The sequence below is a fragment of the Terrapene carolina genome, unplaced genomic scaffold (assembly GCF_002925995.2).
Source record: "Terrapene carolina triunguis isolate 2854851 unplaced genomic scaffold, T_m_triunguis-2.0 Scaffold18, whole genome shotgun sequence".
Classification (NCBI taxonomy): Eukaryota; Metazoa; Chordata; order Testudines; family Emydidae; genus Terrapene; species Terrapene triunguis.
Window position 1 is genome coordinate 3,889,448 of NW_020664369.1, and position 25,876 is coordinate 3,915,323.

Consider the following 25,876-nt stretch of genomic DNA (forward strand, 5'->3'; position numbering starts at 1 on the left):
CAGAACACAATTATCTTTCACTCTGCATAATGCTACTCAAAAATTCACAGTGCTATTCTTACAACCCGTTTTCTCGGAACTCAGGAGCAAGGCAGTAGCATTAAGAGAAAAATCAGCAGAACAGCTGCTCTTTATTTGACAGATGAGACTCATGGGGATAAGCTGCAATAAAAATGAAGTTCTTCTGTTCATGCTCTGATAAAAACTAACACAGCCCTCGTGAGTAAAATTGATGTTTCATTGCAGGTAATTGAATTAATGTTTCATGGTTTCTCCTGAAACACCCATCTCCCACTGACAATATTAACATGTACTCCACTTCACACATTAGATGTCTGAATACTGATACAACTTCCTAATAAGTATACTAGTATTACTCTAGGAAGCAATGGTTATTTGATACACAAACAAGTTTAGTATTGTTGGCCATTCCTATCTGACAGAAATGTTTATCGGCCATGAAATTAGCAAATGCAAACTACCACAAAGTTAGGTTAAGCTTCCTCTCTCTCTTTTTGCAATGAAAACTGAAAGAACGAGGATGTTCAACTCTGCACATGCCGTTTTAAATAAAGGTCTACATATTTATTTTTAAATACTGTGGTTCTGATATGCAACCCTCCATTATTTTAAGAGCAGAATTTGTGGAAGTACAAATTCAGCACAAGTTTCTGTAGATGAAGCAGAGACTTCTTAGAAAAATAAATGAAAGCATGTAATTTTCCCTAACATAACAGACTCTCTGGCTTGTCCACCCCCAAATAATTAAACTAGCCCATTCCTGTTCATGTATGGCAATGGGGAGCTCCAGCACATGGTACAACCCCATTCTAAAGGTAATTCCTAATCACAAACAATTAATTAATTAACAATACAAGTAAAACAAAATAAGTTTCATTCTTTATTATAATTAAACTTTAAACGTAATGGTCATAAAAATTCCCAGCCTTAGAGTCTAAAATCCTCTCAAAAAGAGGCTCAGCACAGGCAGCAGAAACAGAAGCTTCCCACATTAGCCCTTCTTTGTACTCTAACCCTGATTTAAAAGGAATCACCTACACAGACCAAGTTCAGTCTCCATGCCCATTCAATCCTTCAACACCGTAGCCTCTCTGGTAAGTGTACACTTATTGCTGTTAATGCCAATTTCAGTAAAGTTTTGGTTCCCTCTTTAAAATATATTAACAACAATACAGGTCTAGCACATAAAATCAGGTTTCTGTTATATAGTTATGATGTCCTACTAAGGATATCAAAGTAGATGAATATGGCCCAGACTCCAAAGGGCACATTCTAGATTCTTAGCATGTCATCTGCCCAAATACCACATAGAGAAACAAAGGTTTGGAAAGATACCCACATAGAAAAAAATTAAGTTAGGGTTGTGAATGTTGCACCCATTAACTAGCATTAACAGAATGCTATAGTTTAAAAAAAAAAAGCCAGAAATTCAGGATATTAACAATTAAGGTTCCAGCATCATATTAAACTCACCAGCCTCCTACCTATGAATTAAAAACTATCAGCAGTTTCCATCTGAAACTAAAATCTGTCCTGTTGAGAACACGAATTCTAACAGATGATCTTGAATTGTCTCATATAAACCTGCACTGATTTTTTTCAACCTATATCAGATCCAGGAAGGCTTCACTCTGCTGTTTCTCAGGAAGGTGTCAAAACAACAGAACAGAACCATATGATGCCTCAAAGAAGTTATAAACTTTGCAAAAACAACACTCAAAGCTTACAGCACTGAGCCCCACTTTCAGGCCTCACACCTGTTTCAAGAGTCCCTACAGTAGCAGATGAAGTTCAAGATGGCTCCTATCAAGAGATATATAGGACAGTTTACTCACAAAGAAGTCTTTCCCCCCCCCAAAAGTGGAGCGTGTATATGTGCATCAGAATCAGGCTAATAATGGAAACTGTCTAACCAGTTTAACTCTGAAGTCACTACTTTGGCTTCATAAAGTAATACTCTATAGAGTTTTAAAGAATTTTACTCTGGATTTACTTACTTGTCTGACATTCGTATTCCTTTGTATCTTCCTCTTTTTCTTCTTCTTTGGATTCATCCAATTCCTTACTATATTCTACAGGGGATTGGTTCACTTGTTCTTCAGTATGAGCATTCTGTTCATCCACAACTGCATAGCAGGAGGGAAAATAGTTAAAATTTCTTCAGAGAAAATACGCATATGTAAAGCTTCTGTAGAAAATTAACATCCTACTACTGTAGCACTAATTTAGGACATACAGATATTAAGAAAAGGCCTGTTCTGCCTAATCAGTTCAAGAGCAGTTAGCAATCCTCTGCCAGTGATAATGGAATAATTAAACTGAGAGGTGATTCACCACCATATTGATAATAATACTTTAAAAATGGAGCTCTGTGACGGTTTGTCAAAGCTTCCTGCTGATAATTTTCAGTACTTTTCTTTCTGAAGGAGTTACAAAAGTAAACAAAACATATTACATCAGAAATCCCATCTAGCCCAGTTAAATGCTATATAGTTGGATCAAATTTTCTAATATCACTGTATTTTCTGAGAATATATTTTGGGTCTAATTTTCAAAATTACATGCACACAACTGTGTGCTTAATTTGTGCACGCAATCAGGTATAGTGTCTGAGCACGCTTAAGGCTAGTTATATATAAGTGGCCACCTGCATTCACAAATACCACAGTAATTGTGAGACTCAGTGCAAAGCAGGTGCATAGCCAGGGCCGGCTCCAGGCACCAGCCCACCAAGCTGGTGCTTGGGGCGGCACCTGGAGGGGGGCGGCGCGGCGCTCCGGCCCGAAAGCGGGGCCACGACTGGGCTCGCCGCCCTCCCCCCAGTGCTGCCTCTGGCCGCCGGGGGGCCCCGCGCCCCGGCGGGGCTCGCCGCCCTCTCCTGCCGGGGGGGGCGGCGGGAGGCTTTTTTGCCTGGGGCGGCAAAAAAGCCAGAGCCGGCCCTGTGCATAGCTACAAGTACATTTTTGTAAACCTGACTAATTTTGAAAACAAAAGTTTCTCTTTTACTTTTGAATAAATGAAACTCTGAATTACATTTCTAAAATGTAGCCTACCTATGCTGTGAGGAACCTGAAGAGAACACTCGGACATTGTCACATCCTGTCCATTTTGTAGTAAACATTTGCTGATATACAACATATGAAGCTACACATTTAATCAGAAAAATAGGAACAGAAAATATATGTGCAACACAGGTAAATTAACACTACTGTTGAAAGCAAAACTTTGCACTATGGAGCCTGATTTCCCAGCCGCTCCATGCAAGCTACTCCCTCTGATACCTATGGAAGCTGCACACCTGAAGAAGTGGGTCCCTGACTTCTGATGATCAACTATGCAATCTTATCGCTACTTTCACCCAATTTTGGCATTGAATTTCTTCATTTTTAAAGAAAAATATTCCTGTAAGCTAAATTACACTATAAGACTTTTCTATAAGAAAATGAATTCAGTAACTGGAAATTTAAAAAGTAGTTTTAGTGCAAGATTAAGAAAAAAAAAGGGAATGCCTATTTCTGCAAATTTAAAAAACAAAACCCAAAGCATATGTGCTTGTAATCTTCTCAGGAATTCAGACCAACATGACAAAAGGAGCAAAGAAAGTGGTACTTGGTAGGGATTTCATACATTGTTGAGTACATCTCCACTAGCTACTCTCTTTGGCAGCAAACAAATGTCATGTTAAGGACTCCATCTTGTCCCTCAGATAGCACAGGAATGAATATGGTATAAAGATACAGACAGACAGATATATATATATATGTATATAGGATAGGCAGTATTCTAACACATGGCATGTCTTGCCAGATAGCTTATAACAACCATCTACTGAATTTATGTAAGAATATGGGAATCAAGTATTAACAATGGAACTTTATGCTAGCAGAAACAGTGACACTCTATGGTTAACAAGCAAACCCTTGCTGATGTGCACCTTTTTCTGCTTGTTCAATGATTTGCCTCACTGCTTTCTTTAAACTGTTTGCCCGTAGCATTAACTGTTCTCTTGGTTTGAAGATTTTCTGAGTGGAAGACTTTGCAATGCTCTCTGTTAACTGTTCCTTGCTTTCAGACAAGGATTCTTCACTTGAAAACTCCTCAACTTCTTCCTCTACAATGGGGGGAGTGATCCGTGGTAGGATGGGAGTAGCCTGGGCTTCGGTGTGAAGAGCCTGGAGCAATAGGTCTAGCTTCTCATTTAATTCTGAACACTAACAAAGTTACACATACAAACAAAAAGAAAAAAAAATCACTTGAGTGTCAATTCAAAAGTTAACTACCAGATTGTCTAAAGTCTAATCTGGGGTAATGATTTGTCTGGTGCAGGATATTTTTTGTATTCTTCATTAAACACTACTTTAATAGTTTTCTATTTTGTTTAAGCATACAGTGAAGAAAAAAATATCAGAGACTGAAATACAAAGGCATCATGGTACAATAACATAGTCAACAGAGCAAGTATTCTTTTTCCTGCAATGTAATTTTTTTCTCTCAAACCAGACTCTTAATTTCCTTATCCACTCTAGATCACGCGTCTGTGATTTCAGCCTGGCCCACTATATGTACTATTGTCCCCTCTCCTCCAGCTGGGTTATTTTCTCTTCACAATCCCATTGTTTTATTGCAATTAACTGTATCCCTTTCAGAGAGAAGTCAATTCCTACAGCAGTATATTTCTGTGAATGTCTGTGGTTGTAGCTATGCATTGTACTCACTTTCCTAATATACGCCTAGGACAGCAGTTCTCAAATGGTGGGTCAGGACCCCATAGTGGGTCACAACCCCATTTTAATGGGGTCGCCAAGGCTGTCTTAGACTTGCTGGGGCCCAGGGCCAAAGCCCGAGCCCCACCGCCCAGGGCTAAAGCTGAAGCCCAAGGCTCATGTTACAGCCCCCCCTGCCTGGAGCTGAAGCCCTTGGGCTTTGGCCTCCCTGCCCAGGGCAGTGGGGCTTGGGTTTGGGCTTTGCCCCCCCCCATGGGGCAGCGGGGCTCTGGTGGGCTCAGGCTTCAGTCCCCCATCCTGGGGTCTTGTAGTAATGTTTGTTGTCAGAAGGGGGTCACGGTGCATTTAATTTGGAGAACCCCTGGGCTAGGATATATACTCTCTATTAACTGAAAAGTAATTTTCAATTGATAAGCTTTTCAATAACATCTAGTGTCCATTATTTAGCCTCACCAAAAGAAGGCTGAGGGGAGATATGATTGCTGTTTATAAATATATCAGAAGGATAAATACCAGGGAGAGAGAGGAATTATTTAAGTTAAGCGCCAATGTGGACACAAGAACAAATGGACATAAATTGGCCATCAATAAGTTTAGACTTGAAATTAGACAAAGGTTTCTAAACATCAGAGGAGTGAAGTTCTGGAACAGCATTTCAAGGGCAGCAGTGGGGGCAAAAAACCTAACTGGCTTCAAGACTGAGCTTGATAAGTTTATGGAGGGGATGGTATATTGGGACTGCCTACAATGGCATGTAGCTGATCTGCGGCAGGTAGCAGCAAATATCTCTAATGGTTGGTGGTGGGACACTAGATGGGGAGATCTCTGAGTTAGCACAGAGAATTATTTCCCAGGTGTCTGGCTGGTGGGTCTTGCCCACATGCTCAGGGTCTAACTGATCGCTATATTTGAGGTCGGGAAGGAATTTTCTCCTGGGTCAGATTGGCAGAGAACATGCAGCATGGAGCATGGGTCACTTGCACGTTTAAAATAGTGCAAATGGTAGATTCTCTGTAACTTGGAGTCTTTAAATCATGATTTGAGGATTTCAGTAACTCTGCCAGAAGTTAGGGGTGTATTACATGGGAGGATGTGTGAGATTCTGTGGCCTGCAATGTGCAGGAGGTCAAACTAGATGATCATGTCGGTCCCTTCTGACCTTAAAGTCTATGAGTCTTGTTTTTATTTTGTGGAATGGGAAAGAAAAAAGGTCATCTTTAGTAAATTTAATAGATTGTTTTCTAATGTAAAGTTGGTCCCTTTAATGGAAAGAAAAACAACTTATAGCCACTGACCTCATTGAGAATAGGGTCAGGTCTCCTGAACTATTTTTGAATTAGAATACCCAGTCCCCCTAAATTAATTTAATTTTCATTAAATTTTAAAAACCTAATAGTAGCTGGGAAAAAACATATTAAGAAAAGTTCTTACTTTAATGGCCATGGTATCAGCTTCCTCTGCATTTTCCATTGTTTTTTCATAGGTCTTCCCTATTTTGGATACGAAGTCCTTTACGGTTTCACATAATATCCTTTGGATAAAGAAAGGGAGTCAAATAAAAAGAAATGAAATGGATGTATCTATTCATATTGATTATTGGATGTATTTTTTTAATTACTAACATAGTTTTGGTTTTCTTATTACAATTCCACCAAACTCAAAGAGAACTCCCATGCTTCTTTTGCATGAGAACATTAAGAAAAAGTTATAGCCAAAGTTTTAAAATCACACACTTCACATGTGGAAGTGGACGAACCAATAAAATTATAGCCATTACTCTACAGTGTATATATAACTGTAGACCATTCTGGTTGTAAAGGGGACACCATCAAATAATTTTGAAAAGTAGATTTTATATTTTTCTTTTTAAGTATCCAGTGCCTTTTGGTACACATTGGTTCCCTACCCCTTCCTTCCGTTTTCCCTTCTATTTCTAACTGAGATGACATTAACGTGGTCATTTTTATTTATTGCCTTGTTTGCATACCTTTTAGTATCAGTATCATCAACCATACCAACAGAGTTGATAACAACTTGTGCTCCCTCTACGGACTTAGGCCAATCTGCAAATCACTCCACGTGGGCAGACCCTTGCACTCATGCAGACTTCAGTAAGACTCCACATGGGTACACGGGTCTGTACCGGGGCAGCACCCACCTCTCGAGAGTGCCTCCTTCTGGTCTGGTGCGTCTGCAGTCTTTCAGTTCTGTTGACCCCTGACAGTGGTTCTCAGGTGGTTTTCCAGTGACTCAGCCCTTCGGCTGAGTCACACACACTGTGTATGTGTATCAGAACAGACCCCTTCTGGGGTATACAGTCCACAAAGGCCTGTCTCAGCATCCCTTGGCTGGTATCTCTCTAGCCCTCCCTGGTCTCAGTCTTTAAGTAATCCTGGCCCGGGTATGGGGCCATACTCCTAGAGCTTCCTTTCTGGAGACACTACCTTCCTGTGGCCCTCCCCAGGCTCAGTCCTTACTCAGTCCCAGCAGCCAGCCAGGAGCTCCTTTGTTGCTCCCCCGGTCCCTGCCCACATTGACCTGTCTGTGGGTCCTGCTGCTCTTTCAGACAGACAGGAACACAGTCCTCTCTTCTCCAGCTCCAGCCAACAATTGACTGCTGCTCTCTTCTGCAGCTCCTTTTATATGGCCCTGTTGGGCCCTAATTGGCTGCTTCCCTGCAACCACTCTAGGCCACTTGGAGGACTTCTTTTCTGCTCCTTCCTGGCCTGGGCCTAGTCCACCCCATCACAGGGTCCATTTACAGAGTTCTCAATGCAGGATCGAGACCTTTGAGACACATGCTATCCTGAGATATACCTGTCCAAATGACAGTGATGTGAGTGACCTTTCACTAGTGTAAATGAGAGCAAAATTTGGCCTTTGTTGCTTACTCTGAACATACAGAACAAATTTATGTGTTGGGCTTGCATGAACACCTAATATTGTTAATTGTGTGTAGTTTCAATTCACAATGAATAAATGGTGGATCTTAAAAAGAGAGTCAACAATTAAAATCAAGAGTTCTGATCATCTGGCACAGATAAATATTAAAGGTGCAGTATGTAGACCGTCCTGATACAAACTGCATTGTAATAACCTGCTTTCTTAGATGGAAAAGAACTGTAATGACAGATGCATACAATCTTGGCTCTATTGTCAGTCAATTGGCCGCTGCCAAAATGAAAGGCCCCTTTTAATTTGAGGGAGTCAACAAGCAAGTGGACAAGGGGGATCCAGCGGATATAGTGTATTTAGATTTCAGAAAGCCTTTGACAAGGTCCCTGACCAAAAGCTCTTAAGCAAAGTAAGCAGTCATGTGATAAGAGGGAAGGTTCTCTCATGGATTGGTAACTGGTTAAAAGATAGGAAACAAAGGGTAGGAATAAATGGTCAGTTTTCAGAATGGGGAGAGGTAAATAGTGGTGTCCCGCATGGGTCTGTACTGGGTCCAGTCCTATTCAGAAATGATATGGAAAAAGGGGTAAACAGTGAGGTGGCAAAATTTGCAGATGATACAAAACTACTCCAGATAGTTAAGTCCCAGGCAGACTGTGAAGAGCTACAAAAGGATCTCTCAAAACTGGGTGACTGGGCAACAAAATGGCAGATGAAATTCAAAGTTGATAAATGCAAAGTAATGCACATTGGAAAACATAATCCCAACTATACATATAAAATGATGGTGTCTAAATTAGCTGATACCACTCAAGAAAGAGATCTTGGAGTCATTGTGGATAGTTCTCTGAAAACATCCACTCAATGTGCAGCGGCAGTCAAAAAAGCAAACAGAATGTTGGGAATCATTAAGAAAGGGATAGATAATAAGACAGAAAATATCATAGTGCCTCTATATAAATCCATGGTACGCCCACATCCTGAATACTGCATGCAGATGTGGTTGCCCCATCTCAAAAAAGATATATTGGAATTGGAAAAGGTTCAGAAAAGGGCAACAAAAATGGTTAGGGGTATGGAACAGCTTCCATATGAGGAGAGATTAATAAGACTGGGACTTCTCATCTTAGAAAAGAGATGACTAAGGGGGGATATGATAGAGGTCTATAAAATCATGACTGGTTTGGAGAAAGTAAATAAGGAAGTGTTATTTACTCCTTCTCATAACACAAGAACTAGAGGACACCAAATGAAATTAATAGACAGCAGGTTTAAAACAAACAAAAGGAAGTATTTTTTTCACACAACATACAGTCAACCTGTGGAACTCAGCAAGGTAAAATGGAACACTACGATTTCATATGGGATTCATGATTTCTAGAGAGATGAGCCCTCATATATAGAGGTGTTCAAATTTGGGATCAAAATTCTGTGGCTTGAGCCCATATTTAATTATTCCATATAGCTGCAGACTCCTACTTCCACATTGGTTATGTGTGTGCGTCTAATAGACTGGATGTGAACAAAAAGAACCCCTTTAAGTAAACCAGATCTCTTATATGCAAAAGTAAAAATATGGCTTACATTTTAACTCAGTATACTAATGTCTTAATTAACTAAGTGATTTTTGCATTACATGATCTTTAAGATTTTTGTGTGATTGATATGTTTAAATTACATTAACACATACAATATAATTATACAATACAACATAATTATAAAAAGAAACCAGCTGTATTTTATAACGTGTAAATCAGGATACTGTTAGGTCAAACTATCTGATCAAGAGTCAGAAGGAATTTGAGCTTACTGGAAAGGTTATAATATTCATATATGTAGATGGAACACTGGGATTTATCCCACACACTATATATCAAAATCATCAACTCACTTGGCAGATGATATGACAACTGAGTGTTGATCAGAATTGAGGATTTTTGTGAGATGAGCAGCAACTGAATCCTCATAAGCAGATATCTGAAAATGCAGCAAAAATGAGTCTTCATATTCCACCCGTGTTAGCATTTAACACAAAGCGGTAATTATCTTCCCAGATAAGTGGGATTACTTCCAACATATTAGATCTACACTTAGTGCAGAAAGGTCAGATGCCTCCCCTTAACTGCAATTTAATATTCAAAATCACAGTGACTGTGAGATGTTGAATTAAGAGTTCTATCTTTTCTGGGTAAAAAATGAGTAATAGTTATTTCTGTACTAAAAATCCAATTAAAGGTTTCTTTGAAGTTATCACCCTCCATAGCCAACCATATCATTCTATTTTTCCAGATGGTGGTCTGAACAGATTTCAGATCTGTAACAGTCAGAAACTTTTTTCCAGAAAAAAGTGAAAGATACCCTGCAACTAAATCAATGGGTTGGGAATAAATCATAGTTTTAGGGCCAGCTTCTGAAATCCTTATTAATACTGAATAGTACCTCATTCCACAAGTTGTCCCACTGAAGTCAATAGGGTGAGCAGTGGAGTATGGGCTACTAAACTGGTATAATACTATCAAAGCCTTAATGAATAAACCATTTGTGACAAGATTCTGCTTGGCCTTTATGTAGATGCATGCAGGGAAGAGCATAGAGACGTCCCCTGCCCCCTGCTTGCACAGTCTGTGTAAGGATCACACAGAACTGCACACCCTATGCTCAGGGAGGGTAGGGAGGCATCATGGACCCTGACCATGTCCATAGACCTCACCCTGCACCAGCATGTAGGAGCAGCAAGCTACACCTTAACAGCATCTGATTTTTCTCTGTGCACCAGAGAGCTATTCTGCCTCCTGACACACTCTCTAGGGTGGTGCAGCTCCACGCTGTCCCTAATGGTGGGCAGTCCATATCAGGTATGGATCTAGCCCTTAGTTTAAAATCTAAGTTCTGCTTCAAAATGACTGTGTGTTCTTGAGATTTAAAGATTAGTGACTTGGGTTTCCATTCATTACATTGAATAAGTAGAAATATAATTTCTTCTTTTCCTTTATCCACCCACCTTAGCTCCAGAGCTCTGATATGAAAGCATCTTTAATTTTAAAGAGAAAATAAATAAAATGTAGCATGGGAGAACAAACCCTGATGTCTGAGCTCCCAATGTGGCTCAAATGAAATGGTTATGATGACAATGAGAATGTGTATCAATATCTACCATTTTAAATCAATGCTGTAATTTGGTACAACACATAATGTAAGATTAGTCTATTAGTCTCTACTGTTTCAAATACTTAAAATTCAGTTTAACCCAAACTAAACCATACAGAAAATATTAATATGCAGAGGGGTGGGGGGGTGGAGGTAGTTCAAGGTGCCCAAAAGAAAACAATCCTTTATAATTCAAGATAATTACAGTTAGCAAAACGGCCTATGGTACCTATTCTCTAAATACTAAGATTACAAGTATTCTACAACTAGTTTCTTTAGCTTTAATTGGAACTACGTTTAACAATTTCGTAGGAAGATATAATGGAACATTCCATACATTTTCTTTTTCTTAACTGTAGAAGATGAAGATGTATTTGAAGGCACTGACTGTTCTACAAAATGGTAGAAGAATACATAATCTCTGCAGTGCATTACTGACATCTATCCACTGGGGACAGAGTTGTATGGTAAAGGACCATAGGCGCGGGAAATATGTGTGCTCCGCTCCTGAACCCCGGCTGCTGTCAGCCCTGCGCCCAGGGTCCCCTGGCTGCTGCCAGCCCTGCACCCAGGACTCTGCTCCCATCCCCAGCTATGGTCCCAGCCTTGGCCCCCTTACTCCTGTCTGTGTACTCCCCTCCCGGAGCCAAGACCCTGCTCCTGGCCCCAGCTCTGGGGGGTGGGGAGACGAGGTAAAAAGTTTGAGGACCACTGGCTTTCAGCACCCCCACTGTAAAAAGTGTTCCAGCACCACTGCAAAGAACAGTAGAATTTCAGCTGTTGGGATCCCAGCCTCTCTGAATCTCAGTTATCTAATGAACTCCCAGCATTTAACAACTCCTGACTATCCAAATAGGTTTGGTAATGTTTAAATGGTTAAATTAATCAGGGACCTACTAATTAATTTCTGCCTCTCAAGTATTCTTAAGTTAAGATTGATAGCTACATGAAATCTTGCAGGAGGGTGATATTTTTCCATTTCCAGACATAACTACATTTTTATGCCACATGAATTTAATCACAACACTTCATCCCACCCCCAGATTGATGCTACAATGGGAGCGAGGTAGGCAGCTAGTTTGAAAGCTATATTAGGATATTCCACCAGTCCAGCAATTATTTGGAGACTTTTGAATGGACAAAAAGGGGAGAGAAGAACATGAAGTCCTGTAAAACACTTTCATCGGGTCCAAAATACCTTTATTCTTGTCAAGAAAGCAAATTCCTTCCCAAAAAACCTCTCATTTCATTTTCCCCCAAATTCAAGATATACTAGTAAATGTTTGCTTTTACAAGAAAATTCTTGCATTGTTGGTGTGAGTTCTTTCTGATCGCTCTGATGAGGACCACCCACTCACCTCACTCTTTTTTGGAAAAATAATATGAAATATTTAAACCAAGAAATGGAAACCTTATTATATTATATACTTATGACATGAACTAGATCTGACTTAAAGAGCAATTGAAGAGACTTATATCTCTGTACCACTTCTCAGAACTGTTTTCGTTATCTTTTCAGTGTTGTCACTCAAACAGCTAAATGTATGCAAAATAAAGCCTCACCTGACATTCCTCAGATTCCTCTTCTGGAGTAACTGGAAGAATAGATGGCTTTGATGGTAATTTCAGTTCATATGACATTATACTCCATCTGAAGGAAATAGAAGCAGCAGCTTTTGAAGTTTTCCAAATTATCAGATTCTTCTAAGAACATCCACAAAACAAACACTTCCACTTGTCAACAGAAAGAAAATTCAGTGACCAATTACTAAATAATCACACACATAAGGGGCCTTTCCTGGAGTTTTCAGCCTCAAAAAGGATTTCACCCTGAGTATGACGAACAACAAAAACTCTTATTAGAAAGTTAGTGGGAGTTGTGAATTATCAGCATCTCTTGAGTCAAGCCACTGAGCTATGAGAATTCATTGTCATCTCACAACGATTCACTGTTTAATTGTTTAACATGTATTACCTACGATATCCAAATTACTTCCTGTATAAAAAGTCCCATCAACTTTCATTATGCATCAGCTACTTATAGCAGGTAGTGTGGTGCACTGGATACGACACTGGATTGGAAGTCAGGAGACCTGGCTAGTATTCCCAAATTCTGCTACTGACCTACTGTGTAACCTTGGGAAAGTCACCTCACACCTCCCTGTGCCTCAGCAGCCCCATCTGTAAAAGGGGACTAACAGTACTTACCTTCCTTTCTAAAACACTTTGAGATAAGAACATAAGAATGGCCATAGTGGGTCAGACCAATGGTCCACCTAAGCCTGTATTTTAGGGTAATTTTGTACAGTCTACAAACTTTGCAACCTCACTGTTTACCCCTTTTCCCAGACCATTTAGCAATATGTTGAGCAGCTCTGTTCCCAGTGCACATCCTTCGGGGACCCTCCTATTTACCGCTCTCCATGTGAAAACTGACCATTTATTCTTTCCCTTTGTTTTCTATCTTTTAACCAGTTACTGATCCTTGAGAGGACCTTCCCTCTTATCCCATGACTCCTTACTTTGCTTAAGAGCCTTTGGTGAGGGACCTTGTCAAAGGCTCTCTGAAAGTCTGAGTTCACTATATCCACTGGATCACCTTTGTCCACATGCTTGTTGACTCCTCTCAAAGAATTCTAATAGACTGGTGAGGCATGATTTCTTTTTATAAAAGCCATAATGACTCTTCCCCAACATATCATGTTTATCTGTGTCTAATAATTCTGTGCTTTGCTGTGGTTTCAACCAATTTGCCTGGTACTGAAGTTAGGCTTACAGGCCTGTAACTGCAAGGATCACCTCTGAAGCCTTTTTAAAAAAAATCAGTGTCACATTAGCTATCCATCAGTCATTTGGCACAGAGGCTGATTTAAGAGATAGGTTACATACAACAGTTAGTAGTTCTGTAATTTCACATTTGAGTTCCTTCAGAACTCTTGGGTGAATACCATCTGGTCCTGGTAACTTCTTATTGTTTAGTTTATCAATTTGTTCCCAAACCTCCTCTACTGACACCTCAATCTAGAACAGTTCTGGGACAAAGTATCTTCATTAATATCAACTTCTTTCTGGCATAGAACAGTATTGCATAGCACTGACAGTATGAAGCTGCTAAAACTAACATGCCTCAAAATATGCAAAAGAAAGCAAGTAATTGCCAAAAAATGACCTTGGAAACAGTCTATGGAATTTACAGGGAGAACTGACCCCAAGTTTTTTTTAATTAAAACAGAAAAAAGTGATTTATTAATAGTCTTCTAGGCATGTTTCTGAATGCTTACCTTAAAGTTATTACTAAGGATCAATAACAAGAACTTTTTATGTTTAAAATGATCCAGTGATCAGATGAGGAATTCACGATAAAAAGGACTCCTGATTTTGTGTGAGAGACATAGGAATGGGGGTAGTGTGTAATTATTTTGTAATATGCACATACATACACACACGTGTACAAAACACATACACACACCAATAAACAATAGGGTATGATGTCTTCATTGGATTGTTAGCACAGCCAATTTGTTTTTTAAACTCAAAGATCTTCCTTTGCTACATAAATGAACACAGCTGCCATGCAGCTCTCATGCAAAACAAGGAAGAGGGAGAATAGTTGCTTTTGGACCAAAAACTGAGAAAATGAACTCAACTGGTGATGGGGTTTGTTAATGTGCTATCTTTTAAGCTGTTTAAACAACAAAAACAACAACAAATTAAACCTCTGAGAAAGAGTTTTAGGCCATTAGAAACCCGGGCAGGTATTTCTGAAATTTGTCACAAATACACATACACACATACTTATATTTTTACCTGTCCAGCATTTTAGTGCTGGCTCGTTCTAACTTTTCCAAAATCTGAGGAAGTTGTGTGTCATCATCACATGACCCTCCCCAACCAAGGACACGGGCAAGATCATTTCCAGTACCAAGGGGAAGCACTCCCAGCTGACACTGAAATACAACAAAAGAACAAATCTTTTTTTTGCAAATAAAAGAACTGGAAGCATGAACTAACACGGGGTGGGCAAACTTTTTGGCCCGAGGGCCACATCTGGGTGGGGAAATTGCATGCAGGGCCATGAATGTATACCTGGGGAAGGGGGTTGGGGTACAATTTGCAGGAAGGGGCTCAGGGCAAGGAGTTGGGGCAGAGGAGGGGTGTGGGATGTATGAGGGGGCTCAGGGAAGGAGGTTGGGGTGCAGGGGGGGTGCACAGTGTGGGAGGAGGCTCAGGGCAGTGGTGCAGGGAGGGGTGCGTGCAGGAGGGGGCTCAGGGCAGGGGGTTGGGGTACAGGAGGAGTGCGAGGTACAACAGGGGGCTCAGGGCAGGGGGTTGAGGTGCAGGCAGGGGGCTCAGGGCAGGGAGTTGCGGTGCAGGGTTCATACTTACCTGGAGCAGCTCCGGGGTGGCAGTGGCGTGCACCAGGGCCTGCCTGCCCTGTCCCTGTCCCCGCGCTGCTCCGCTTGTATGTGGCCCCTGGGAGTAGGGGAGCAGAGGGCTCCATGCGCTGCCCTCGTGCTGCCCTCACCTGTGGGTACCTCCCCTGATACTTCCATTGGCCACGGTTCCCACTTCCCAGAGCGGAGCAGGGCCCGCGGCGCCACTGGGGTGTTAATCCCGCGGGCCGGAACCAAACCCCTGAGGGGCCGGATCCGGCCTGCGGGCCACAGTTTTCCCACCCCTGAACTAACACAAATGTTTACCCTTTCAAGAAGCAAATGTTAATTATATAACTGATTACTAATTCAAACCTGTAGGTCAAATCCTATGGTCCTTATTCAGTTCAAATTTCCCAGGGACTTCAGTGAGAGTGTTGATTAAGTAGGGACTACAGGATTTGGCCCTCTACCTACCTACCTATCTATCTATCTGTGGGGAAAGGTAAAAAAAAAAAGTAAGTACATACACTTGCCTGTTTGTGCAAGCTGAGTTTATCAATTTCTGACAAAACCCAACCAACGCTTCCATCTCCACCACATACAAGAATCCGGAAATTGTCAAACTTCTGAAATAACCGCAAACTAAAGGGAAAATGCAACTAGTTAGAATGCATGCCCATTAATGGATATTCAATGAAAACGCTTGTGTTTACAGTACATAGGTGCCTGCTTTTGCTTTTATGATAATAGGGATGTAGATAAGTCCAACTACTACACCATATGTAACTTACACTTTTATCTGTTACAATATATTCTACCTACCCTATTTTCTGGGAAATAACATGCAGAATTTTAATGAAAAATTTCCCTTTAAGATCTCATGCACAGTTTTCAGTTTTTTTAAAAATATGAGGTTTGTCAGAATACCGAGCCAAACCACAGAGTCCATGCGCTGAGAATGCCAATCAAAGTCAGATGTTTGAGGCACCATGGCAGTCAATGGGAGTTTTGCACCAGTAAAGGTTAAGTTATGATTGCAGTGTGTGGTCCAGAATGTGGATGGGGTGGACAGTCCAGTCCCCTGACAACTTGTGACTTTTCTAAACCAAAGGAAAATTAATCACTATACATGACATGGTGATCATAGGAATACAAGGCAAACAGAGCGAATATATTTCATACTGGATCTTCAAACAATGTCTTGTTTCTACTCATAGACTTTACCTGCCTCCAGTTCCTTCAGTTCTCCAAATTCTGCCAAGATACACAATACAATATTCTCCTTAGGTGATAAAGAAAAGGAGGACAAAGGAGACAGAGAACAAACGGAGAGGTGAGACTAAGAGGAAAGGAGGAGACATGAAGAAATAGAGATCAAAGAGGAGAGAGCAAGAATGGGAAAACTAAGAGAAAATAAGGGCAGAAATACTAAAAAAAATACTGATTCTTTACATGATAAAAATAGGGCTGTGTATTTTTATGCATATTATTTTCCAGAACATGTATCATCTTAGCATTATTTCTAAAAGAAGCACATAATGTGAATGTCAGATTTTTGAAGTGTTTATGACATTTCTAATGAAAATACTGAATCTTGTATAATAGGCAGATGTATATTCAAAACAAGACACAATATTACTTATCTCAAACAGTGTTTGGAATCACAAAGCTGATGTCAAAATGATATTTGCCACCCCAGGAACAGAAATAATCCTCTAGAAGTACACTGTACAGAGAATAAGATTTTGCCTTTTAAATAGCTGAAAACAGGAACTTATCAGCATCACCTGATAGACGAGGTGCCACAGACCCCAGTTTGGGAACCACTGCCATAGTGAATCACCTCCCAACTCTAGTACTGTGTCAAGTATTTAAACCAAGGTGCTTTTGAGATACAACTTTACAAAAACTCCAGACTTTTAAAAAACTTAAGATACATTTTTCAAACTTTCATATCTCAAAAATGGCTTGTCCAATTCAATTGAAGTTTCCTCTCTTTTTCCTCTGGCAAGAGACTGCATGTGAAATATTAGGTGGAAAGGATGTTTTCTAAGTTAAGTCTGATCTAAATTAGGGTTATGCTGGAAAGTGAGTTACAGATATAGATTTAAATATACATATAGATACATGCATTTTTTATTTGGGGGCATTTTTAATTTTTTATCATACAAACATAGTTCTGCGCATAAGTGCTGGAACTAGGGGTGGGAGGTGCGGTAGCACCCCCTGTCTTGAAGTGGTTTCTATTATATACTGGGTTTACAGTTTCGTTCAATGGTTCTCAGCACTCCCACTACACAAACTGTTGCAGCATCCCTGGTTCTGCATCTTTAAAAATGTAAAATCAATATATTCACTTGCTGTTACCTGACATGAATAGGACATTTAATCACAAAGCAATAGTTGAGTGGAATGCATTTAGGTCACAAACATTTGTATATAAATTTAGTATTTTATGAAAGCATTGAAGTAGCTTGAAGTATGGCAATCACTGTGCAAGTTTCCCTCCTATATCTCTACCAATTTACTTAAACCTCGACTTGCGTTACCTCTGCTATTTCAGTCCTGGCTTTGTCTCAAACAAAGACATGACAAATTTTGTGTAAAGCTCACAGAATAACTCATTTGCATTTGTGACCTAAACTGTAACCTGAATTTAGACCTCCAGTGGTGAAAAGCTAATGTACTTAACCAACCACATGATTTCCTGTAGTATTTTCAAAGTGCCATTTGTGTCCAAAATTCTAAGGGCAAGTCTACACTACAGCGCTACATCGGGGCAGCTGCACTGATGCAGCAATGCTGCTGTAGCACGTCTGGTGAAGATGCGATATGCGAATGGGAGAGCGTTCTCCTGTCAGCATAATTACTCCACTACAGCGAGAAGCGGAAACTATGTCGCGAGAGAGCATCTCCTGCTGACATAGAGCTGGAGTGAACAGCGCGAAACTTGTGTTGCTCATAGGGGAGCTTTTTCACACTCCGGAGTGACGTAAGTTAGAGCAACTTAACTGGTAGTGTAGACCTGCCCTAAAGCTTTGTTAGAATATTTTTCTAAAGCTATTTTAAGACATTACAGAAATATTTACACATACATATTTCTGTATATAGATATTCACAATGAGCTGCCAATCATAGCTGAGCTGTATGTTGAAAATACACACACAAAAAAGAACAAATTTCTTTCAGCTGTGTATAATGCCCTGATTCAGGAAAGCACTTAAGCATGTGCTTAATTGCCTTCCTAAATCAGGGCCTTAGTAGGTATGTCTACACAGCCTGTGGCAGATCAGCCCCCTCCCTGGGCTTCAGAGCCCAAGCTCCAGCTCCAGCCCCAGTGCTGTCTACACAGATATTTTTAGAGCGCTAGCACGAGCTCCACAAGCCCCAGTCTGTCACTGCTGCAGGCTGTATAGACGTAACCGTAGAGACCACAGCCTGGAGCTAGCCAAAAGTCCATGAAAAATATGAATGCATTTTTAATTTCAAGTGAATCTTTTTTTAAAATAAATAAAATCCTACACACCCTCAGAACTGATAATGAAATTATAGGTGACTGGTGTTTTAAATTTTACTTTTATCCATTACAGATGTCAATAGGAAAGGAAATATCAGAGATTTGTAAAAAAAATACTATAATTAGAGGACAACTGAGTCACCTTTGTACTCAATTCCCTTTGAAAAGGCTTGCTCAAGATTGAAAAGTTCATTACCCTAAATGAGGTCCTCCATTCATTAAATCAAACACCTGAGCTGGATTTAGCGACTGTTTGAATCGACGAAGAAACTTTACTCCCTGATTGTCTCCACTCTTTGAGTTAACAAAAACTAAAAGAGGACTGGCACAGGATGGCGGGCATGTGGCTTTCCAAAATCCTGTGAACAAAGTTAGAAAGAATGAAATAAATAAGATCTTTATATATGAACACATTCAAGAGAAATCACGAGAAAGAAGAGGAAAATGGATGAAAGGACAAAAGGGATGCAATCATACGATGCATAATGCAAAAACTGAACTGAGTATTAGCCTCAAGGAGAATAGCAATGTTATATTAAAACTACTTCAAATTTACTACTCTGCTTTTTGTCTCCCGGATTTTTATCTGAACTTTTGTCTACATTTAGCAAAACACAAAAGAAAATAGCTTTATTTTCCACAGCAAAAAGGTGGGTTGATGGAATGTTTCAATTTTTTCCAGCACACATCACCATAACATCAAATACATTTTCCAGATATAAACCATATTTTTTTCTGACTTGTTGTTTTTAAAAGCTTCTATCAAGTTGCACCACACTGCAGTAGTGTCGAATTGAGCCCTCCAATCTACAAAAGTTCCCATTCCCACCAAATTTAAGAACCCCCATACATTTCCATTAAATGTTATGTTGTTAAATTACTCCCAACTGAGACTTTGCAGAAAAACTTTTATTTCAGACTGAATTTATACAGCTGAGTTATAATGGAAGGACAGAATAACACACTCTTACGGTCTGATCCAAAGCTTACTGAAGTCTTTGCAAGACTTTCAATTGTCTTCAATGGGCTTTGGGTCAGGACTTTAGTAAACAGTGCTAATGGACAGTGTTGTCATGAAAATCACATTCATTGAGGGCCCAATGGGAGTTACGGATGCTCAGCACCACTTTGAATCAGGCCATATGTGACCAGGTTTCGACTCTTATTTCAGGCAAGAATAAAGTAATTATCTCTTTTTAATTGTCTAAAAACAAATCTGAAAGCTAAAAATCTTATCAGTTCTGATGAATTAGAAAAAATTGACTTTGAAAGTGTAAGAAGTTTAATATAATTCCACTTTCTATTAATGCATAATTTAAAACAATATTATTTTTGATTGGTAAGCAATCTAATTGCACTAATAATGAAAGCAATCTTCTTAGCATGAATAATAAATAGCAGCAATTTCACTGCTTCAGCCAAAGACATTAGACAGTAAGTTCACACAGTCAGTGAACATCTCCAGTATTCACAGTCATTTATATCAATCCCATACATAAAAAAAGTGCCTAACTTAGAGGTAAGGTAGTTGGGTTGCATATGCCACCAACACAAACTATAAAAAAAATGAAATAAAACAGTTTAGTTTCTCAGCACTCCACTCAACAATTCATCTTCCCAACCTCAACTTCACCTTCTTTCCTGCACCTACAGTCAAGCTCATCTCCATCCTGAACAACCAATGAGCACATTTCAATTTTCACTATCTTTAATGGTGATCTGTTCATGTTTCAATGACTAACATAGTGTTTCTGATTAAAATAAAATTTTGATAGAAAATGGAAATGATATTTTTTTATCCTCAAAAACACCAGAAGAGAGTGCATCTGAGGAGTTCAGTAAGCTAATCTTTGCGTAACACAAAACAGTGATTTGGAGTTAAAGAAATCATTCTTTGTGTTTTTCGAAAGTGGCCCATGTCAGAATGCATGTGTGTGAAGTTTTCAAGGACTCTGGTTGTTTAGCTGGCGGATCCCAGAGAAACATGAGAACAGAAAAATTTTAAAGGGGAGCATTTAAAAATATTTCCTCTGCAAGCTATTATGTACTTTTCTAAAATATAATTACATGGAAAATTCAATTACTATCTGAAGAGTTATTGTGCTAAATTTGGAGACTAAATTTATCTGTGAAAAAGAGGGATTTTAGTCCTGCTTCAGGTAGAAATCTCAGTGAAACCATAACTATAGAATACCTACTAATGGCCCTGTTATACTACGTACCATCAGAATCTATGCTGTTGAGTGCTGTTGGAGGTATGATGGATACCTTACATTGTCCAAGCGGACATTTTCGAGGATACAGATCTTTACAGGCAGTGTGAACCTGAGGAAAAATAAGTTAAATAAATAATTGTTTCCCAACATTTAATCTGATTTTATGGTAAAATTGCAATAGATACAGTAGCTAGATATTATTCAGAGATGGGGTAATATATAACAGACTATATTGCAGTATATTCAAACATATACAAACATTAAACCATAGATTGTTTAGTTATCTATTTCTAAACAAAATATTCTGAATGCACTACGATACTTAAAAATTCTGCAGATTTCCCACTTCGAGGAAAAGCACCAAATTACAGGACACTAACAAGAAATAAAGGCATCAAGGGAAGAAATGCAATTATATATTGATGAGAAGACAGTGACAGAATGATGGAGAATTTAAATCTATACCACATGAAGAATAGTACAGAAGATAGGAACAAGGGTAAAAATGTCTCAGCAGTTATATATTTCAGAATAGATTAGGACAATTAGATTTATATTTATTAGAAGAGACTAGGAAGCGAAAATGAAAGACATACATATAATTATAAGGGGCACAGAGTATGCCACCAATTATTCAAGCAGATGAGCTGCTCAAATCACAAGGGGCCTCTAGTACAGGATGAAGTACGAAGGGCCTGATCCAAAGCCCATTGAGGTAAAAGCAAAAAGTCTCCCCTTGATTTCATTGAGCTTTGGACCATGGCCTCAGGGAGTTAGGAGAAATGCAAAGGATAAATGATACATAGCAAGGACTATTAAAGAAAAACCTGTATTTGTGGACCTATTAAAAACAACAGACAAGTGGGACAGACATTCTAGATTACGAATGTTACTGATCTGTCCAACTCACTCTCTATGAGCTGCCTGGTCCCCTTCCCTTCCAAAAGGTTAAGTAATGAAAAATAAGAATAATGAGTAAATAATCATCCTGGCAGAATCCAAGACATTTTTACAAGTCATATGGTACCTACCATAGCTTTACACCAAAGGCACTTCCAATCTTGGAGGCGTAAAACGCTGCCACAGGTCTTGTCGCAGACAGCACATTTGGCACTGACAGGCAAATTACCCTCCAACCATTGGTGAGGCATAGCTATCTGTGAGGAAGTTGTTATAAAGTTAAATGCCATGGCACGGAAACTTGCCATTAAAACTACAAAAAGATCAGTAATTCAGTGTCCTCCTGAAACTTTCCTCTGATTTACTCTTTGCACCAATATCTAGATATGTAAATTTCTGTATGCGTGCATATTTTTGGCAATTCTAGCACTAATCTTCTAGATAAGAGTTTCATGCCAGTGGCTGTAAAATTAACTCATCTACTTTGACACAACTCAGACAAAAAGTTTTGTTACATTTTCTACTTTTAATTTTAACTCTTACATGTATCAATAGAACTACTATCTGTATGTCAATGAATTCCAAACAGATCTTCTGGGGAACTGGTGTCACTTACAAGTAGACAAAGCAGGCCGAGAAAACAGCATATCAACAAGACTAACACAAATACACCTTCTTCGCTCAAGTGGGAGAGAAAGGGGCTTCTCACAGCAATTCTCAAAGCTCAGAGGATCCATCCATACTTCCTCCAGAATTCTGTAATATGGAATTCTTCCCTCTAGAGTCCATTGATGGTAAATGTGTCTCCTGAAGAGCCCCTGAATTTTAATATAGTATCTATAGCAATACAGCCAACTACCATTCACTTTAATGGGTCATATGACAACATTTCTATACTGGCCAATTAAAAAATAAAATAAAATACCCACCAAACAATTAACTGTTGTGAAGTATTGAAAGCCTGAATAATACTTACACCATCTTCATCCTCAATGATATCTTTCCCAATGGAGGCTAACGTAGTCCACTTGCAATTATTTGTTGCCCTGACTGCACACCTTTTATGTGCTTTAAATTTACACACTAGAAGAAAGACACAAATGTACTTTATATTAGCTACTCCCTGATTGCAGTCTCTGTAAAGCATTACATCAACAGTTACATTTTCAGAAATTCAGTCAAATGCAAATCCCTCTATAAAACAGAGGAGTACATGTTCACTTACTGTTTCAGACAAAACACAAACCAATTAAAATAAAGAAAATTCAGAGTTCAAACTCACTCTACCTTTTAGTTGCTGAACTGTGTCTAGGGATTACATACTGCTGTTTGCTGGCTGCAAGATTACTCACTATTCTGTAAACCCTGAAATTCTTTAAGATATACAGACATTAAAGCATGGAATGGCAGTCTTGTCTCTTCTTGCTCTTGTCAATTATTCATATGTAAACTTTAGTTATTTTAATGACTTTTTAAAAAATGCAATTCTTTTATACTGTAGCTTTTAAAAATATCTTCCATTGACATGATAAAAGAGACAGCACAAATCTCTTGCTCGATATATTTTGAATGCAACCCTCATTACAGTTATCCATGGCTTTGTCACCTTGAAACTGAATTACTGCAATTGGAATACTCTGCATGGGGTTATATTTGGAGACCATTTGGTAACTTTAGCAGATGCAGGATGCAATAGTCAGTTTGCTTAGTTATTCATGGAAGGAGCCTATTATAGCTGTCCTCTGAGATTCACATGGGCTCCCAATTAATTTCCAAGTGCAATTCAATGTACTTATTTTGACCTATAAAAATGTAATTGTTTGGGTCTTGGCTACCTGAGAAATTGTCTCTCTCTTTGTGTGACATAGCAGTAGCTGAAATCACCTGAGGCATTTGAGCAGCTAGAGCTCTGGTTTAAATGTGAAGGAAATGCTTGCCGGGCATTTCCAGAGAAGGAATTTTATACTGGAGCAAACTTTTCTCTTTGTCCAACGCAGCCCTTTGCGGCACAATAGAAGGCCTGTTTCCAGTTTCCGTAGACTTCTGAGAAGGAGGAGGATTAGGAAGGTATGTGTCTATTCAGTAGACTGGGAGTTATTGTTGAGTCTCATAGGTTACCTGGGTAAGGACAAACCTAATTTTTAATAGATTTATTTTAAAAATCCATAGCTGTTTTAATGTATTATACATATGCCTCATGCATGTGGTTTGATATTTTAAAAGTCTGAATAATTTTTATTTTGTTTGATATAATTCGCATACCATATAATGAAATCATATTGTACCAAACAGACTGATGGATTACAGTTGAGTCTTTACGTTAGTGGAAGTGTATGAGATCATTCCATTTATAGAACTTTATATTTGCAATAACCATAAAAGCTTTATAAGAGCACGGGCAGTAGCAGTAGTTTCTTTGCAAACAAATATAACTATCAAATGCTTTGGCCCAACATTTGTCCAAGATTCAAAGTGCTAAGATCTGGCACAAAAGGTCCCTCTGGAGTCTGGCTCACACATTTATTTATATTTTTAATACCATTGTTCCATTGCCAGATTTTAAAAAAAATGAACAAGGCCTTTGCTCCTGCCTTGGCAGGGACTGGGAGAACATATGGTCCACCCACAGAAGAACAGAAGGAGCATCCCAGTTGCTCTCTAGCAATCCCCATGGCTATTTCAAAAGCAACATTCATGGGCTACAGCAGTATCTATGTCTATCCCTCCACAGCCAGAGGAATAGGGCCAGATTCTCAAAAACGCTCAGCACCCACATTGGTGCCAGATTTCCAAAAGTGCTCAGCTCCCCTTAAGGCACAGAAATAAGGGATGGATTTTCAAAGTGCTCGGCACTCTGCACTTTCCACTGGAACAGCCTGGGACACACTTTCCAAAGAACTGAGTACCTCCTGTGCTCAGCTCACTTGAAAATCCACCACTTAATCTGGTATCTGAATGGGAGCTAAGCACTTCTGAAAATATAGCCTTGACAGTGGGTGCTGAATGCTTTTGAAAATCTGGTCCATGAATATGGGGTCATGAGAACAAGAGCAGCACTAGACACAGTGATTCACACTTTTGTCACCTGCAGGCTGGTCTACTGCAGGCATCCTTGTGGCACCTTAGAGACTAACAAATTTATTTGGGCATAAGCTTTTGTGGGCTAGAACCCACTTCATCAGATGCATGGAGTGGAAAACACAGTGGCAGGTATATATACACCAGGGGTCTGCAACCTTTCAGAAGTGGTGTGCCGAGTCTTCATTTATTCACTTTAATTTAAGGTTTTGCGTGCCGGTAATACATTTTAACGTTTTTCAGAAGGTCTCTCTATAAGTCTATATATTATATAACCAAACTACTGTTGTATGTAAAGTAAACATGGTTTTCAAAATGTTTAAGGAGCTTCATTTAAAATACTGATTTTAAGACACCAACCTGCTCAGCCCGCTGCCAGCCTGGGGTTCCGTTCACCTAGGCCAGCAGCGGGCTGAGCGGGGCCTGCAGCCGGAACCCCAGCTGGCAAGGGTCCGGCAGCCAGAACCCCAGGTTGGCAGCGGGCTGAGCGGGGCCGGCGGCTGGGACCCCAGCTGGCAAGGGGCCAGCAGCCAGAACCCTGGGGCGGCAGCCAGAACCCCAGACCAGCAGCGGGCTGAGCGGGGCTGGCACCCCAGACCGGCAGCGGGCCGAGCAGCTCAGCCCGCTGCTGGTCTGGGGTTCCGTCCACTGGCTCCTGCCAGCCAGGTTTCGGCCGCCAGCCTCGCTCAGCCCGCTACCGGTCTGGGGTTCTGGCTGCTGGCCCCTTGCCAGCTGGGGTCCCAGTCGCCGGCCCCGCTCAGCCCGCTGCCAACCTGGTGCTCAGGGTGGGGGGTGGGGATGTGGGGGGAGTGCAGGAGTCAGGGCAGAGGGTGTGGGGGGGCTGGATATGTGGGGGGAGTGCAGGAGTCAGGGCAGAGGGTGTGGGGGGGCTGGGTATGTGTGGGGAGTGCAGGAGTCAGGGCAGGGTGTGCGGAGGGTGCAGGAGTCAGGGCAGAGGGCTGGGGGCATGTGAGGGGGTGCAGGAGTCAGGGCATGGGGTGT

At 40.2% G+C, this 25,876-nt stretch overlaps 1 protein-coding gene across 1 annotated transcript in view; it reads right to left on the minus strand.

Moving 5' to 3' along the window:
- The window catches only part of LOC113407071 (diacylglycerol kinase eta-like), a 269,427-nt gene that overhangs the window by 59,646 nt on the left and 183,905 nt on the right, over window positions 1–25,876 (minus strand). Inside the window, exons 6-16 of the mRNA XM_026654677.2 lie at window positions 22,773–22,879; window positions 21,928–22,053; window positions 20,903–21,005; window positions 18,877–19,039; window positions 15,697–15,805; window positions 14,595–14,734; window positions 12,351–12,438; window positions 9,532–9,617; window positions 6,177–6,276; window positions 3,956–4,232; window positions 2,019–2,147 (exon numbers count right to left, since the gene is read on the minus strand). Of these exons, the coding sequence (XP_026510462.1) occupies window positions 2,019–2,147; window positions 3,956–4,232; window positions 6,177–6,276; window positions 9,532–9,617; window positions 12,351–12,438; window positions 14,595–14,734; window positions 15,697–15,805; window positions 18,877–19,039; window positions 20,903–21,005; window positions 21,928–22,053; window positions 22,773–22,879 (1,428 nt within the window). The remainder of the gene's footprint in view (window positions 1–2,018; window positions 2,148–3,955; window positions 4,233–6,176; window positions 6,277–9,531; window positions 9,618–12,350; window positions 12,439–14,594; window positions 14,735–15,696; window positions 15,806–18,876; window positions 19,040–20,902; window positions 21,006–21,927; window positions 22,054–22,772; window positions 22,880–25,876) is intronic.